This window comes from Triticum aestivum, chromosome 7D, assembly GCF_018294505.1.
Source record: "Triticum aestivum cultivar Chinese Spring chromosome 7D, IWGSC CS RefSeq v2.1, whole genome shotgun sequence".
In the NCBI taxonomy this organism is placed as follows: Eukaryota; Viridiplantae; Streptophyta; class Magnoliopsida; order Poales; family Poaceae; genus Triticum; species Triticum aestivum.
This window is the reverse complement of record NC_057814.1, coordinates 482,872,643-482,889,730: the sequence shown is the minus strand read 5'-3', so window position 1 is coordinate 482,889,730 and position 17,088 is coordinate 482,872,643. Positions and strand designations below refer to the sequence as shown.

The window sequence follows — 17,088 nt, the reverse complement described above, 5'->3', positions numbered from 1 at the left end:
TAAGTGAAGCACACGAGTAAATGACAAACTACTCCAAAAAGATATAAGTGAAGATCAATGAGTAGTTAAATAATTATGTAGCTATGTGAAGACTCTCTCTCATTTAATAATTTCAGATCTTGGTATTTTATTCAAACAGCAAGCAAAGCTAAAGAAATAAAATGATGCTCCAAGCAAAACACATATCATGTGGTGAATAAAAATATAGCTCCAAGTAAAGTTACCGATGAACGAAGACGAAAGAGGGGATGCCTTCCGGGGCATCCCCAAGCTTAGGCTCTTGGTTATCCTTGAATATTACCTTGGGGTGCCTTGGGCATCCCCAAGCTTAGGCTCTTGCCACTCCTTATTCCATAGTCCATCGAATCTTTACCCAAGACTTGAAAACTTCACAACACAAAACTTAACAGAAAATCTCGTGAGCTCCGTTAGCGAAAGAAAACAAAACACCACTTCATGGTACTGTAATGAACTCATTCTTTATTTATATTGGTGTTAAACCTACTGTATTCCAACTTCTCTATGGTTTATAAACTATTTGACTAGCCATAGATTCATCAAAATAAGCAAACAACGCACGAAAAACAGAATCTGTCAAAAACAGAACAGTCTAGTAATCTGTAACTAACGCAAACTTCTGGAACTCAACAAATTCTACCAAAATTGGACGACCTAGATAATTTGATTATTGATCTTCTGCAATTGGAATCAGTATTTTATCATGTTCTGGTGATTTTAAACAATTGTTTTCGTGAATAGAAAGTTTCTGGAATTTTCAGCAAGATCAATTAACTATCATCCAAGAAGATCCTATAGGTCTTACTTGGCACAAACACTAATTAAAACATAAAACCACATCTAACCAGAGGCTAGATGATTTATTTATTACTAAACAGAACCAAAAATCAAGAAACTAAAATAAAATTGGGTTGCCTCCCAACAAGCGCTAACGTTTAACGCCCCTAGCTAGGCATGATGATTTCAATGATGCTCACATAAAAGATAGGAATTGAAACATAAGGAGAGCATCATGAAGAATATGACTAGCACATTTAAGTCTAACCCACTTCCTATGCATAGGGATTTTGTGAGCAAACAACTTATGGGAACAAGAATCAACTTGCATAGGAAGGTAAAACAAGCATAACTTCAAGATTTTAAGCACATAGAGAGGAAACTTGATATTATTGCAATTCCTACAAGCATACATTCCTCCCTCATAATAATTTTCAGTAGCATCATGAATGAATTCAACAATATAACCAGCACCTAAAGCATTCTTTTCATGATCTACTTGCATAGAAATTTTACTACTCTCCACATAAGCAAAATTCTTCTCATTCGGAATAGTGGGAGTATCATAAGAGACTTGAATACTATAAATTGTTTCCACATTAAAAGAGTAATGTTCAGAAAAAGGGTAATCATAATCATGACAAGTTTTATAAATATAATCATCACTACTTTTTATAGCATAAGTTTCATCACAATAATCATCATAAGTAGCAACTTTGTTCTCATCATAATCGATTGAAACCTCTTCCAAGATAGTGGACTCATCACTAAATAAAGTCATGACCTCTCCAAATCCACTTTCATAAATATTATAAGATTCAACATCCTCCAAAATAGTGGGATCATTACTTCCTAAAGTTGACACTCTTCCAAACCCACTTTCATCAATATAATCATCATAAGTAGGAGGCATGCTATCATCATTATAAATTTGCATATCAAAACTTGGGAGACTAAAAATATCATCTTCATTAAACGTAGCATCCCCAAGCTTGGGACAAACATTAATTGCAGCAAATATATTCTCAAAAACATCATCTTCATCAAACATAGCATCCCCAAGCTTGGGCCTTTTCATATCATAAGCATAATCACTCTCATCATTAATAGTATGGATAGCACCAATAGTATAGCAATTATCATATTCTTCCAAGCAAGTGCCAAAAATATTTTCAAGATCATAAGAAGTATCATTATCTTCCCAATCATAATCATCACAACAAGCAATAGGCATAACGAGATCATCATCAAGTGCATCATCTTTTACAATTATTTTTGATTCATTTTCATGAGGCACAACAATAATAGGAGCAACATTATTTGGGAGAGATATCTTTTTACCTCTCTTCCTTTTCTTTTTCTTCTTCACATCATGTGCGGGTTTATCCCTCTTTTTGAGCTCCTTATTGATGAGATTGGTTGAATAGAAAGCTCCTCCTCGTTACCTGATTCATCATAAGAAATAATAGGAGGATATTGGGAAGTCTCTTCCCTTTCATTAGTGTTCTCTTCATCTTCTATTTGCTTTCTTTTCTTTATGTAATTGGCAATATAAGGATTTTCAATGCAATTCACTGCACAATACATATAAATTTCCTCTAGATCAAAATCAAGAAGTTTATAACGGGCAAATTCTGGAAGATAGTTAGTTATACGTTTCATTTCTTCATACCCATAAGCAAACTAAGTTCATTATAATGTGCAAGGGAAATCAAGTCATCACAATTTTTGGACACGATTAGATCATGAAACAATTTGCATCGGATAGTTAAATGACCCCGTTCATTGCAAAGTTCACAAGTACGGCTAAGAAAATTTAAATTTTCAGCACAAACATCTAGCCTTTCTTGCAACAATTTAGTTTCTAAATGCTTATGCCTCTTGCAATATCTATCTTCCCTATTTGGTGTGTACTTGCAAACCCAATGCACTCCACAAAAATTGACATGTTTATAGGAGACATTTTCATCATAACTAGTGCAATCATCATTAGTACTATGGATATTCAAAGAGTTCATACTAACAACATTGCAATCATGCTCATCATTCAAAGATTTAGTGCCAAACATTTTATAGATTCTTCTTCTAGCACTTGAGCACAATTTTCCTTTCCATCATACTCACGAAAGATATTAAAAAGATGAAGCGTATGAGACAAACTCAATTCCATTTTTTTGTAGTTTTCTTTTATAGACTAAACTAGTGATAAAACAAGAAACAAAAAGATTCGATTGCAAGATCTAAAGATATACCTTCAAGCACTCACCTCCCCGGCAACGGCGCCAGAAAAGAGCTTGATTTCTACTACGCAACCTTCTTCTTGTAGACGTTGTTGGGCCTCCAAGTGCAGAGGTTTGTAGGACAGTAGCAAATTTCCCTCAAGTGGATGACCTAAGGTTTATCAATCCGTGGGAGGCGTAGGTTGAAGATGGTCTCTCTCAAACAACCCTGCAACCAAATAACAAAGAGTCTCTTGTGTCCCCAACACACCCAATACAATGGTAAATTGTATAGGTGCACTAGTTCGGCGAAGAGATGGTGATACAAGTGCAATATGGATGGTAGATATAGGTTTTTGTAATCTGAAAATATAAAAACAGCAAGGTAGCAAGCGATAAAAGTGAGCGTAAACGGTATTGCAATGCTAGGAAACAAGGCCTAGGGTTCATACTTTCACTAGTGCAAGTTCTCTCAACAATAATAACATAATTGGATCATATAACTATCCCTCAACATGCAACAAAGAGTCACTCCAAAGTCACTAATAGCGGAGAACAAACGAAGAGATTATGGTAGGGTACGAAACCACCTCAAAGTTATTCTTTCTGATCGATCTATTCAAGAGTCCGTAGTAAAATAACACGAAGCTATTCTTTCCGTTCAATCTATCATAGAGTTCGTACTAGAATAACACCTTAAGACACAAATCAACCAAAACCCTAATGTCACCTAGATACTCCAATGTCACCTCAAGTATCCACGGGTATGATTATACGATATGCATCACACAATCTCAGATTCATCTATTCAAACCAACACAAAGTACTTCAAAGAGTGCCCCAAAGTTTCTACCGGAGAGTCAAGACGAAAACGTGTGCCAACCCCTATGCATAGGTTCATGGGCGGAACCCGCAAGTTGATCACCAAAACATACATCAAGTGGATCACATGATATCCCATTGTCACCACAGATAAGCACATGCAAGACATACATCAAGTGTTCTCAAATCCTTAAAGACTCAATCCGATAAGATAACTTCAAAGGGAAAACTCAATCCATTACAAGAGAGTAGAGGGGAGAAACATCATAAGATCCAACTATAATAGCAAAGCTCGCGATACATCAGGATTGTATCACCTCAAGAACACGAGAGAGAGAGAGAGAGAGAGAGAGATCAAACACATAGCTACTGGTACATACCCTCAGCCCCGAGGGTGAACTACTCCCTCCTCGTCATGGAGAGCACCGGGATGATGAAGATGGCCACCGGTGAGGGATCCCCCCTCCGGCAGGGTGTCGGAACAAGGTCTCGATTGGTTTTTCATGGCTACAGAGGCTTGCGGCGGCGGAACTCCCGATCTATTCTGTTCCCCGATGGTTTTATGGTATATGGATATATATAGGTGAAAGAAGTCGGTCAGGGGAGCCACGAGAGGCCCACGAGGGTGGAGGGCGCGCCCAAGGGGGTGGGCGCGCCCCCTGCCTCGTGCCTTCCTCGTTTCTTCCCTTACGTACACTCCAAGTCTTCTGGATTGCTTCCGTTCCAAAAATAACTCTCCCGAAGGTTTCATTCCGTTTGGACTCCGTTTGATATTCCTTTTCTGCGAAACACTGAAACAAGGGAAAAAACAGAAACTGGCACTGGGCTCTGGGTCAATAGGTTAGTCCCAAAAGTAATATAAGAGTGCATAGTAAAGCCCATAAAACATCCAAGATGGATAATATAATAGCATGAATACTTCATAAATTATAGATACGTTGGAAACGTATCACGCATCAAAACCACAACAATAGTTCGTCAAGTTAGTGCTGTTTTAACCTTCACAAGGATCGGGCGTAGCCACACTCGGTTCAACTTAAGTTGGAGAAACAGACACCCGCCAGCGACCTGTGTGCAAAGCACGTCGGTAGAACCAGTCTCGCGTAAGCGTACGCGTAATGTCGGTCCGGGCCGCTTCATCCAACAATACCACCGAACCAAAGTATGACATGCTGGTAAGCAGTATGACTTGTATTGCCCACAACTCACTTGTGTTCTACTCGTGCATATAACATCTACGCATAAACCTGGCTCAGATGCCACTGTAGGGGAACGTAGTAATTTCAAAAAATTTCCTACTCACACGCAAGATCATGGTGATGCATAGCAACGAGAGGGGAGAGTGTTGTCCACGTACCCTCGTAGACCGAAAGCGGAACCGTTAGCACAACGCGGTTGATGTAGTCGTACGTCTTCACGATCCGACCGATCCAAGTACCGAACGTACGACACCTCCGAGTTCAGCACACGTTCAGCTCGATGACGTCCCGCGAACTCCGATCCAGCAGAGCTTCACGGGAGAGTTCTGTCAGCACGACGGCATGATGACGGTGATGATGTTGCTACCGACGCAGGGCTTCGCCTAAGCACCGCTACGATATGACCGAGGTGGAATATGGTGGAGGGGGGCACCGCACACGGCTGGAATAGATCAACAGATCAACTTGTGTGTCTAGAGGTGCCCCCTGCCCCTGTATATAAAGGAGCAAGGGGGAGGCGACCGGCCAGGAGGAGGGCGTGCCAAGGGGGGTGTCCTACTCCCACCGGGAGTAGGACTCCTCCTTTTCCTTGTTGGAGTAGGAGAGGGAAGGAAGGGAGAGAGGAGGAGAAGGAAAAAAGGGGGGCGCCGCCCCCCTCCTTGTCCAATTCAGACTAGAGTGGGAGGGGGCGCGCGGCTGCCCTGGCCGCCCCTCCTCTTCTCCCACTAAGGCCCATGAGGCCCAATTAACTCCCCGGGGGGTACCGGTAACCCCCGGTACTCCGGTAAATGTCCGAAACCTCCCGGAACCTTTCCGGTGTCCGAACATAATCGTCCAATATATCGATCTTTACGTCTCGACCATTTCGAGGCTCCTCGTCATGTCCGTGATCATATCCGGGACTCCGAACTACCTTCGGTACATCAAAACACATAAACTCATAATACCGATCGTCACCGAACTTTAAGCGTGCGGACTCTACGGGTTCGAGAACTATGTAGACATGACCGAGACACGTCTCCGGTCAATAACCAATAGCGGAACCTGGATGCTCATATTGGCTCCAACATATTCTACGAAGATCTTTATCGGTCAAACCACATAACGACATACGTTGTTCCCTTTGTCATCGGTATGTTACTTGCCCGAGATTTGATCGTCGGTATCTCAATACCTAGTTCAATCTCGTTACCGGCAAGTCTCTTTACTAGTTATGTAATGCATCATCCCGCAACTAACTCATTAGTCACATTGCTTGCAAGGCTTATAGTGATGTGCATTACCGAGAGGGCCCAGAGATACCTCTCCGACAATCGAAGTGACAAATCCTAATCTCGAAATACGCCAACTCAACAAGTACCTTCGGAGACACCTGTAGAGCACCTTTATAATCACCCAGTTACGTTGTGACGTTTGGTAGCACACAAAGTGTTCCTCCGGTAAACGGGAGTTGCATAATCTCATAGTCATAGGAACATGTATAAGTCATGAAGAAAGCAATAGCAATATACTAAACGATCAAGTGCTAAGCTAACGGAATGGGTCAAGTCAATCACATCATTCTCCTAATGATGTGATCCCGTTAATCAAATGACAACTCATGTATATGGCTAGGAAACTCAACCATCTTTGATCAACGAGCTAGTCAAGTAGAGGCATACTAGTGACACTATGTTTGTCTATGTATTCACACATGTATTATGTTTCCGGTTAATACAATTCTAGCATGAATAATAAACATTTATCATGATATGAGGAAATAAATAATAACTTTATTATTGCCTCTAGGGCATATTTTCTTCAATCCGGCGCTGCCATGAAGAACGTCATAATCCGGCTGTGGCCGACTGAGCCCATTCCGAATAGCTACTTTGGCTTGGTGCAATGGCTTGTTGATGCAGCGCCACGTATCGACGCTGGTAAGCGGTCGGCGTGCATTGAGGGTGCACGGATGGCCTTTGCCCGTGTCAAGACATACTGGGGGAAGATGAAGGCCATCGATGTTGCGGCGAAGAGTCCACCCAAGGGCAGGGACCATCACGCGCCGGAGCATTATTTTGAGGACGTCTTAGAGGCTGCCCGCTTGATAGAGGGTCAATGCTCAAAAGGCATAATATTCGAGTGAACGCTGTACGAATTGTAAAAGACAATTTTTATAATCAGTCTATATTTTAGTTTTGCCTAAAGGCTTTTGTTCCTCCTGTGCAGCCGTTCGTATATGATCTGAAAGTTTTCCACTCGTCGGCTTCAGCCCCCTCGTAGGAAATACGGGGGTGTTCGGAAAAGCATCTGATCACTCTTGACCCAACGTCTTGGTCCGTGAAGGAGGTGTCAATGCGGCGAACCAGGAAACCGGACTATAGGGCGTTAACACTTTCACTTAGCCATAGGAGTTTTATGGTGGGTCTATGATATAGCCCCTGGTATGTACGCGGCTTATTCTCGTATGATGCGTTTACATATTTGACCTGGAAGAGGTCCTTCGTGTGACATGGAAGGAACCGCGAAAGATTCCGATAAGTCATCGAGTGGTTGACCAGCTCTCGCCGCATCATGACAGTCAGTTTTCGGCTTTCTCTACTGAGGTGCTTAACCAGGTTAACCGGAAGCACAATCGCAGTAGTTCTCCCTTTACTACCTTAGCCGATATAGCGGAACGTAAGGTAGCAAGCACAGGAGCCGGGCAACCCAACTATTGACCCAAGACATGATTCGGAGCTGATGCATATAAGGCCAAACTCGCGACGTCGAAGTACTCTATAGAGCTATTCGGACTTGTCGGCAACTCGTTTTGTTCCCATGCCGAGCCCCTGGCAAGTTATGCCGAGGTGTATGTTTGAAACAACTGTAGGGGCAAAAACTTGGTCTTTTAGAAAAGAGTGGATTATTTTACCGGGATCTAAGTGATGTGCCAATTGTTTGTATAAATAAGGAAGCCATACCCTGGCTATTTTACATGCCGAGGGTGGAAGGCTGGGGATAAAGGTACTTTATAGGCTCTAAATACTGAGTACGGTCTACAAAAATTTATTTTGGACCTCCTGTCGCACGTCTGCGTCGCCTGTCCTCGGTTAGGGTATTCCTTGACGGAAATGACTTTTGGATGAGTGTATGCATCCGAACTCTGATAGATCCCGTGGGTGACCCGCCTTTGAGCCATCTGTAGAGAGGATAGTAAAAAAGGAAAGATAGTTAGGAAAACAAGAGAGTTTATGTGAGTGCTTGTAGGCCTATCCTTATTGTGCTTCCGCCGATGCCCAGGGTATTTTAAGTGCATAATTATGTATGTGTGGAACTGACTTCCCAGGCATATTAGGCGAGCGGGACTAGCCGAGCTAGTCCAGTATGGACATTGACCGGTCGCGTTGAACGGAGACCGGCGGCGCCCTGGCCGATGAGGTATGCGGTGAGATGAGGCCGCTTTGTAGTTCGGCTGGGGTATCCATAGTATGATCTTCTGTATGGGGGGACTTTTCCGTGCGTTCACCTCTAGGGGTGTATGTGACATATACCATGTTTACTGTTTTTACTTCGGGAGGAAACTGCTTTTGTCCCCCGGTGTTCTGTTGGTGAGTCTCTTCGCCGTTGCTATCGTCGGGCGGCCCCTTCTCCTTGTGTCCGGTATTCGACTTGCTGGCCTGTTTGAAAACCCAACAGCTTCTATTGGTGTGATTAGCTGGTTTATTGGGGTGGCCATGAATCTGGCAGGGCCTGTCCAATATTTTGTCTAAATTGGATGGTCCGTCTCTTTTTGCCGTGAACGGCTTTTTTCTTTGGCCGGGTCTGGGGCCGCTGAATCCGGCGTTGATCGTTGTGTCACGTGTTCCCTCATTGTTATTGAGGTGTTTGTTTTTATTGCGTCGTGGCTTCCCATTGCCGCCCCGGACTTCGGAAGTGCCCGGGTCGTTGGCGCTATTGCTTCTACGAGCGAGCCAGTTGTCTTCTCCCGCGTAAAATCGGGTCATCATAGCCGTAAGGGCTGACATGGATTTTGGTCTTTCTTGACCAAGGTGGTGGGCGAGCCACTCATCCCGGACCATGTGTTTGAAGGCCGCTAGGGCTTGTGCGTCAGGACAATCTACGATTTGGTTCTTTTTAACTAAGAACCTAGTCCAGAGCTTCCTGTCGGACTCCCCGGGCTGCTGGACAATGTGACTTAAATCGTCGGCATCCGGTGGCCGGACATATGTACCCTGGAAGTTGCCGCGGAAGGCGTCTTCCAGATCCTCCCAGCTGCCAATCGAGTTTTCAGGCAGACTGTTTAACCAGTGCCGAGCTGGTCCTTTGAGTTTTAACGGGAGGTATTTGATGGCATGAAGGTCGTCTCCGCGGGCCATATGGATATGGAGAAGGAAATCCTCAATCCACACAGCGGGATTGGTTGTTCCATCGTATGATTCAATATTTACGAGTTTAAACCCTTCATGGAATTCATGATCCATCACCTCATCAGTGAAGCAAAGGGGGTGTGCGGCCCCTCTGTATCGGGCCACAACGCGGCGTATCTCTGATGGAGTTTGTCTGTGGTTTTCGGCACGGGCGTGACTAGGTTCGGTACGCCCGAATAGATGGTCGTCGTCGCGTGTTGAGGTGCGTCTTTGCGATCCGTAGATCGATCTGATATATCCTGTTCTACTGTCCAGGTCCTGCCGAGTGTCGTGTTTATAATTCTGGGCTGCTTTATATTTGTTTTCATGATCCGGTGGTATAGGCTGCTGTTCGGCTTGAATTGCCGCTTCCTCCCGACCACGTAGTGGTCTGTTAGCCGTATTGCGCGAGGGAGGTATGGACTTCGGTGCATCCTCATCGAACTGAGGCAACAGTTTGCGCTTCGGGTAACTCTTGGCTGGGCGTTTGAGGCCGTATTCTTCGGCTGCTAGGACATTAGTCCATCTGTCGTTGAGCAGATCTTGGTCAGCTTGAAGCTGCTGCCGTTTCTTTTCCAGGCTTCTTGTTGTGGCAATGAGCCGGTGCTTGAAGCGCTCCTGCTCGGAGGGTTCCTCTGGCACGACGAATTCTTCGTCGCCGAGGCTTGTCTCATCTTTGGAGAGCGGGAGATAATTGTCATCCTCCGAATTGTCATGTGTGGCCTGTTCGTCAGGGCTAACTTTCCCGTTTCCTGGTTCCCCCTGTTCGGAAGTTGCCTCAACAGGGTCTTCATCGTTTCCGGCATCTTCCGGAGTATTATGTCCTCCGGTGCCAGTGTTGCTGTCTTTGGAACGACGTGACTTAGAGCGGTGCCGAGGACGCCGGCATTTGTTCTGTGTCTCAGGAGTTTTATTCTCAACTGGATCTTTTTGGTCATCGTCGTTGGCTTCTTTAGGTGTATCCACCATGTACACGTAGCATGAAGAAGTGTCCGTCCGTCGTGCAGTGAATGGCGGATTTTGGTTTTGCTCCTCATCACCATCGTCGTCTATACCGTCGATGTCTTCGGAGCCGTAATCAAGCGTGTTGGTTAAATCCTCGACCGTGGCTATGAAGTGGGTGGCGGGTGGGAAGCAAAATTCTCCGTCGTCAGCCCCTAGTTCGAACCGGACATAGTTCGGCTGTGGGTCCCCCGCCAAGGACAAGCTCTTTAATGATCTTAGCACATCGCCCAAGTGTGAGTGCTGGAAGATGTCTGCGGCGCTGAACTCGAAGATCGATAAACGATCAAGTTCGGCATCCGCGGACTCGCATGGTTCGGAACTTACAATCGGAGACGAGTCCGGAGTTCCGGTGACACAGATATCGTGTGAGGTTAAGTCCATATGCGGCTCCAACGCCGGGGAATCTGCGGCCTCCGTGGTGGGGTTGAGCCTCCAGTCCTTGGATGGCGCCGTATGCTCCGGATCTAAGGCCAGAGCAGTTACATGAGCTATCTCCTGAATGCGGTCCGATGACAGATTTAGGTCATGTTCATCGAGGTGACCAGGAGCGGTTGCCGCGGTCTCGAATCCAGCGAAGACCAAATCTCCACGGATGTCCGCGACGTAGTTCAAGCTCCCAAATCTGACCTGGTGGCTAGGGGCGTAGCTATCGATCTGCTCCAGATGGCCAAGTGAGTTGGCTCGCGAAGCCGCCGAACACGAAGATCTGCCCGGGGAGGAAGGTCTCGCCTTGGACAGCATCATCGCTAATGATTGAAGGGGCCATCAAACCTTTAAGGGACGACACAGTGAAACTCTCAATGAAAGCACCAACGTCGGTGTCAAAACCGGCGGATCTCGGGTAGGGGGTCCCGAACTATGCATCTAAGGTCGATGGTAACAGGAGACAGGGGACACAATGTTTACCCAAGTTCGGGCCCTCTCTATGGAGGTAATACCCTACTTCCTGCTTGATTGATCTTGATGAATATGAGTATTACAAGAGTTGATCTACCATAAGATCGTAATGGCTAAACCCTAAAAGCCTAGCCTGTATGACTATGGTAATGAGTCTCTCTCCGGACTAAGTCCTCCGGTTTATATAGACACCGGGAGGATCTAGGGTTACACAGGGTCGGTTACAAAGAAGGGAATATACATATTTGGTCGCCAAGCTTGCCTTCCACGCCAAGGAGAGTCCCATCCGGACACGGGTGCAGTCTTCGGTCTTTGTATCTTCACAGCCCATCAGTCCGGCCCATGACTAACAGGCCGGACGCTCGAGGACCCCTTAGTCCAGGACTCCCTCACTTGCCATCCAGTTTTGGGAGCTTTATTGTATTGCCAATGAGCATAACATCACTATTGCTGATGCTTGGGACGGGGAGAATTTGAAGATAACCTTCAGGAGATGTGTAGATCATAGGTTGGGTCTCCCGTGGTATGATCTTCTAAGCATAGGGCAATCTATATGTTTCTCTGACGAGGAAGATTCTATGGTGTGGAAATTTGAATCTAATGGTGCTTATTCTGTTAGATCCATGTATGCTTTTGTTAACTTTAGAGGGATTATGCCTGTTCATATCCCTGATATGTGGAGAGTGCATGTCCCTTCTAGGATCCGTATTTTTCTTTGGCTGATTTCTCACAACAAACTGCTCACTAGAGATAATCTGAGTAAAAGGCAATATATTGAGGATAAATCCTGTTTGTTTTGTTGTGAGATGGAATCCATTAACCATACATTTTTTGAGTGCGTGGTGGCCCAGGAGATTTGGAAAATCATTTACAGTTTAATTGGTAGGCGTGGGCATGGGCAAGCCTCGTATGAGGCAGTTGCTACTATGTGGGCTCAAGATAATCGTAACCAGGCCAATAATCTGATCAATGCTGCCACTCTTTGAGCTATCTGGAAGTGCAGAAACGATCTGTGTTTTAATGGTAAATCTTGGCTTGGTTTACGGGTAATCCTGAGGAAAATTGCGAGCTTTTGTCATCAGTGGCAGATCCTATGTGTAGGAAGCGCAAGAGAGCAATTTGTGACAAGCGTGGCGTCTTTTTGGAATGCGGCAAGAAATCCTCCGCCGTTACTCTGGCCAGAGCCAGGCTGATAAGACAGGAGCTGTGGACTAAATACAGAATGAAGCTAGCGCGCGGAGGTGGAAATGAAGATGACTTTGTGCCGGAGCTGCTAGTTTAGGTCGTTATGTTGGGTTCCCAGGTTGTGGCACGTGTATGTGTCTGTCATGAGGAAAACAGACCCCCTGTGTTATGGTCTGTTGGGTCGGTTGTGTTTTGTCTTTTCTTTAGAATTGTGGTAGGGTTGATACCTTTATCCTTCCTTGCGTGCTGTAATAATTGGTACTATGGGTTTCGTTTTCTATAAAAATGGAACCGGGGCGTAGGCCCTTTCCCTCTAAATTTTTTTAAAATATATGATGTCATACAAACATTTCTGTTTTCTAAGCTAGAGTTATATTGTTAGGTTTCAAACAATAATTCCAGCAAAAGATAGTTTAAAAGTATTTCTTCTAAATTCTCTTTCGTGAATCTTACTCAAGAGGTCCTAGAGGTCGGCAAAACTCATCATCACACAGACCCTTCGGCCTCTTATTTTTTTCTTGGTCCGGGGATAAAGAAATGAACGAGACCGTCCCATTCGCCGTCACGTGACGGCCCAATGACCCTCCCGCCCCCTTGCCCCCCGGGCCCATCCGTCATACCCCACCTGCGCCTCCCATCCTCTCGACCCCAGCAGTTCCCCCTCTCAAACACCTCCCTCCCACTGACACCTCTACCCCACGCCACCCGACCCCACATGTCAAACTTCGATTCCCCACCTCCCTCCTCTCGCGAAAAGGAAAGAAAGGAGACCAGAACCCCATCGTCTTCCCCAAGCCGGAGAGAGAGCCTCACCCGCACGCCATTCCCCGCCGTTCCAATCCTCCGCGCGATTAAAAATCCAGCAAGCCGCAGTATTCTATCCCCCAGCCTGCCCCCTCCGTCCTCACTCCTCCGCGCACTCAAGCCCCCCTCCCCCGCCCACCGCACCAAGGCCGCACTCCAAAGCAACCGCCCGTCGCTATCGCCATCGCCCATCGGCGACCCGCCTTCCCGGGCACGGAACCCTAGCGCGCTATAAGAGCGCCTCCGCACCCATGGCGCCCGCGGCAGCATCTGCATCGGCATCCCTCGCCGCCACCGCCCCGCACCACGCCCTCGCGCCCCCTCGCGCCTCCGTCTCCGTCGCCGCCGCCGGGAGGAACAGCGGCCTGTCCGTGTCGGTCGGCGTGCGCCCCGTGCCGGGGATTTCCGTGGTCAACTCGCAGCGGAGGAGGATGGTCGCGGCGGCGGCGGCGACCGAGATGGCGCCCGCGGCGAGGGGCGAGGGCGGGGGCAAGCCGTTCGTGGACGAGATGAGGGCCGTCGCCATGCGGCTGCACACCAAGGACCAGGCCAGGGAGGGGGAGAAGGAGCCCCAGGCGCCCCCCGTCGCCAGGTGGGAGCCCACCGTCGAGGGCTACCTGCGCTTCCTCGTCGACAGCAAGCTCGTCTTCCAGACGCTCGAGGACATCGTCGACCGCGCCGCCGTCCCCTGGTGTGAGTGATTGCAAGCCCTCACTGTTGGTTTGCCTTCCGTGTCTTACTTTTTGACCAGTTAAATTTTGCGGCCCGTGTGCACCTGCAATATGTGGTGGCCTGGTGTGTGTGGTGATTTCGTGCTGCAGTTGATTTGGCCACAAAACAGTCCATACATAGTTATTTATTTTTAGCACACTAAAATTGAGTATACAGATAGGGAACCAGGATTGAGACGGGCAATAACATTTTTGGCCGGGTTTATTTTGCCTTCTCTGGATCATTCTGATGGTTGGGAAAGATAGGTTGTCCTAATCCTAATCATAGTTTACTAATCCAACCTATAGTATACACAGATTTTAGGACTGTTATGATTGCATTTGCTTTCAAGGAAATATATACTTATTTATTTAAAACCAGGTATCAGACTGGAATTTTAAATAGAATGATGTTCGTATTTTGCTATTATAAAACTGTGATGGTATGTACTTAACTACCAAGACTAGTGGAAGCTCGAGAGCTTGCAATGGAGGTTATCTAGTTGAATTCAAGATTCCAGTCATAAAACTGTTAGGTGTTTACCTGTTTGAAGAGACATGCTGTATGCTGGCACAAAACTAGTGGCGCATCCAACTATATGCCTGGAAGGGGATCACGTTTGACTCATAGGTGTTTCTACAGCATTATGTATCTAAAATGTTCTAGAGGAAACACTTTGCTTCATACTTCCCAGTTTGAAGTGTTTTTTCAGTAATTGTCGGTGATGGCTAAATACTGCTCATATATCAAGCTATCAACTAAAAAGTATTGGGAGCTGGTGCATTTCCATTTGCATTTGCTTGTGATTTGTATGGTGTATTTGTTTGCTTAACAAATAAGTATGTAACCATATTGGCATACTGATTTTTCCTCTGTTTGACAACCTGTTGAAAGCTTCTTTGTGCATGATGGATCCTTCCCATTTAGAATGATGACTGAAGCCATTTCCTACTACTTTCTTTCAATGCCTTCTTCTGCAATGCTTTTATCTTTGTTGGGGTGTCGCTGTGCTTACCCGGGTTTAGGTGGCAAGACAATTTATGCAGGAGGTGGTACTTTTCACAACACTGTTTACAGTGCAACCTTCATCTCCCTGTGTCTGAAGGGTTCTTTCTCTTCTACTAGCAAATTTCAGTTTCATGTGCTGTTGTTACCAAGTCTCTTCTGATATTGGTTATGGTTTGGTTTGGCCGCTTGGGTGTGAGAAATTTGTGTTCTTGTTGTTTATTCTGTTTTTTGCAACAAAAATAATAGCTAGCTCAAAACTAGCAAATAAATGGTTTGAGATTGATACATTACCTACTGCAGTTGTAGTTTTAAATAAATTTGCCAATTCTAGATTGTCTATTTGGTTTGAACTTGGAAATCTATGGTTGTTGACTAACTTGACTTTGACGGCACCTTTAGCTGCAGATTTCTATTGACAGTAACACTGGTTGCTTTGTTACAACTGGAAATTTTTAGCAAAATGGATGGTACTTCGTTTATTCTGTTAGAACAATAAACGTCATAATTACTGAAATCTTGTAGTGGTACAGTGGCAGGTTATATAATCTGTTTTTGCATTTAGGTTCTCTAGGAAAAATCTGGAGTGTTTATTTCATCTTTGTTAGCTTGATGCTGCTGATTGACAGTTTCATTATTTATGCCTTTCAGATGCGGAGTTCAGGAATACTGGGTTGGAGAGATCAGAGCCACTGAAGAAAGATCTGGAGTGGTTCACGGAACAGGGTCACACCATTCCAGAACCAACTGCTGCTGGTACTGCATATGCTTCCTATCTGGAAGAGTTGTCTGAGAAGGACCCCCAAGCATTTATCTGCCACTTCTATAATGTGTACTTTGCTCATACTGCTGGAGGCCGAATGATTGGCAAAAAGGTACTTCTTTGCAGAAAATAGTCTTGTACCAGAACGTTCATCTGAGTCAAATAGTGTGTTTTTGAATGGCTCCACATATTATTGTAAAACATGTGTTTGCTGTTGATGCTGGTTCTTAAATCTCATTCTTCTGGTTGTGCTGATTGAAATTCCAACAGGAGGTAGAAGTGTGGTATTACTGTGTGTACTTCGTTGAGGAGGATCACATTACATACACATCTACTTCTATATCTGGGACTTGTGCTATTTTTAGATATAACGGTTCTGTCTAGCTGCCCATTTCAGTTTGGACGTTGAATCTTTTTTTTTTTTTACTTTTCAAATCATGGCATCGTGTCAGCCTGTAATCTGTCTGTGGTGTGAGTGAAAGTTATTTGTTCCTCCATGAATCGACATCCTTTAACGGAGTAACCATGCCCTCTCTTCATTTCAGGTTGCTGAGAAGATTCTGGACAAGAAAGAGCTGGAGTTCTACAAGTGGGAAGGTACCCTGTCCCAGCTGCTGCAGAATGTCCGCACCACACTAAACCAAGTTGCTTCTGTAAGTCCAAGAGCTTTGATTTTCCTGCTCTTATTCCTGTCTGCTTGTTTATCCTCCAACGGATTGGTCTTAACCTGCTTACATTCGCTATCAGAGCTGGTCTCGGGAAGAGAAGGACCACTGCCTGGAGGAGACCGAGAAGTCGTTCGCCTACTCAGGAGATCTCCTACGCCAGATATTCACCTAAGCCAAGAACGATCACCATTATGTTTCACGATAAACATTGTAAATACTAAGCCATGTCTGTGCACCGGGGAGGAACATGCTCTGTCGGATCTGAACTGCCTTGCAATCAAATTGTCATATACTAATAATCCTTCCCTTGCATTTGCCTACTCTTTGCCTTTTGCTGATACACACTTTGGCCCCCCTTTTGCTGCATGGGCCTTACGTTCTCTAAGGATTGCCTAGAAGGATTTCCGTCATCCTAGCATCGTAGCCTCACGGCAACACTTCTGAGATGTCTGAATAAGGGGAAGCAGCTCCGCGTGCTGGACTGCAAGCGCTAGGCGGTGTGGGAGGTGTGGCAGCTAGGGTTTGGTATTTCAAATTCCTGTAGCTTTGTCCTTGCAATTTCCTTTCGTGTAGTGGTGGATTTGGTTTTGTAGTGTTGCGGGGTTACATGGCGGCAACGCTGCCCTGTGAAAGATGTTTGGTGTTCGA

General features: G+C 45.5%; 1 protein-coding gene across 2 annotated transcripts; it reads left to right on the top strand.

Moving 5' to 3' along the window:
- Positions 1 to 13,270: 13,270 nt before the first annotated feature.
- Positions 13,271 to 16,739, top strand: LOC100682424 (heme oxygenase 1, chloroplastic). Of its 2 annotated transcripts, XM_044582588.1 has the most exons (5): positions 13,271 to 13,587; positions 13,639 to 13,986; positions 15,661 to 15,884; positions 16,318 to 16,425; positions 16,520 to 16,739. In XM_044582588.1, exons 1-5 carry the CDS (start codon positions 13,545 to 13,547, stop codon positions 16,610 to 16,612), a joined length of 816 nt encoding a protein of 271 aa, XP_044438523.1. In that variant the 5' UTR covers positions 13,271 to 13,544; the 3' UTR covers positions 16,613 to 16,739. The 2 variants fall into 2 exon arrangements, with proteins under 2 accessions (XP_044438523.1, XP_044438522.1); XM_044582587.1 differs by having other exon boundaries at positions 13,271 to 13,986.
- Positions 16,740 to 17,088: the final 349 nt, after the last annotated feature.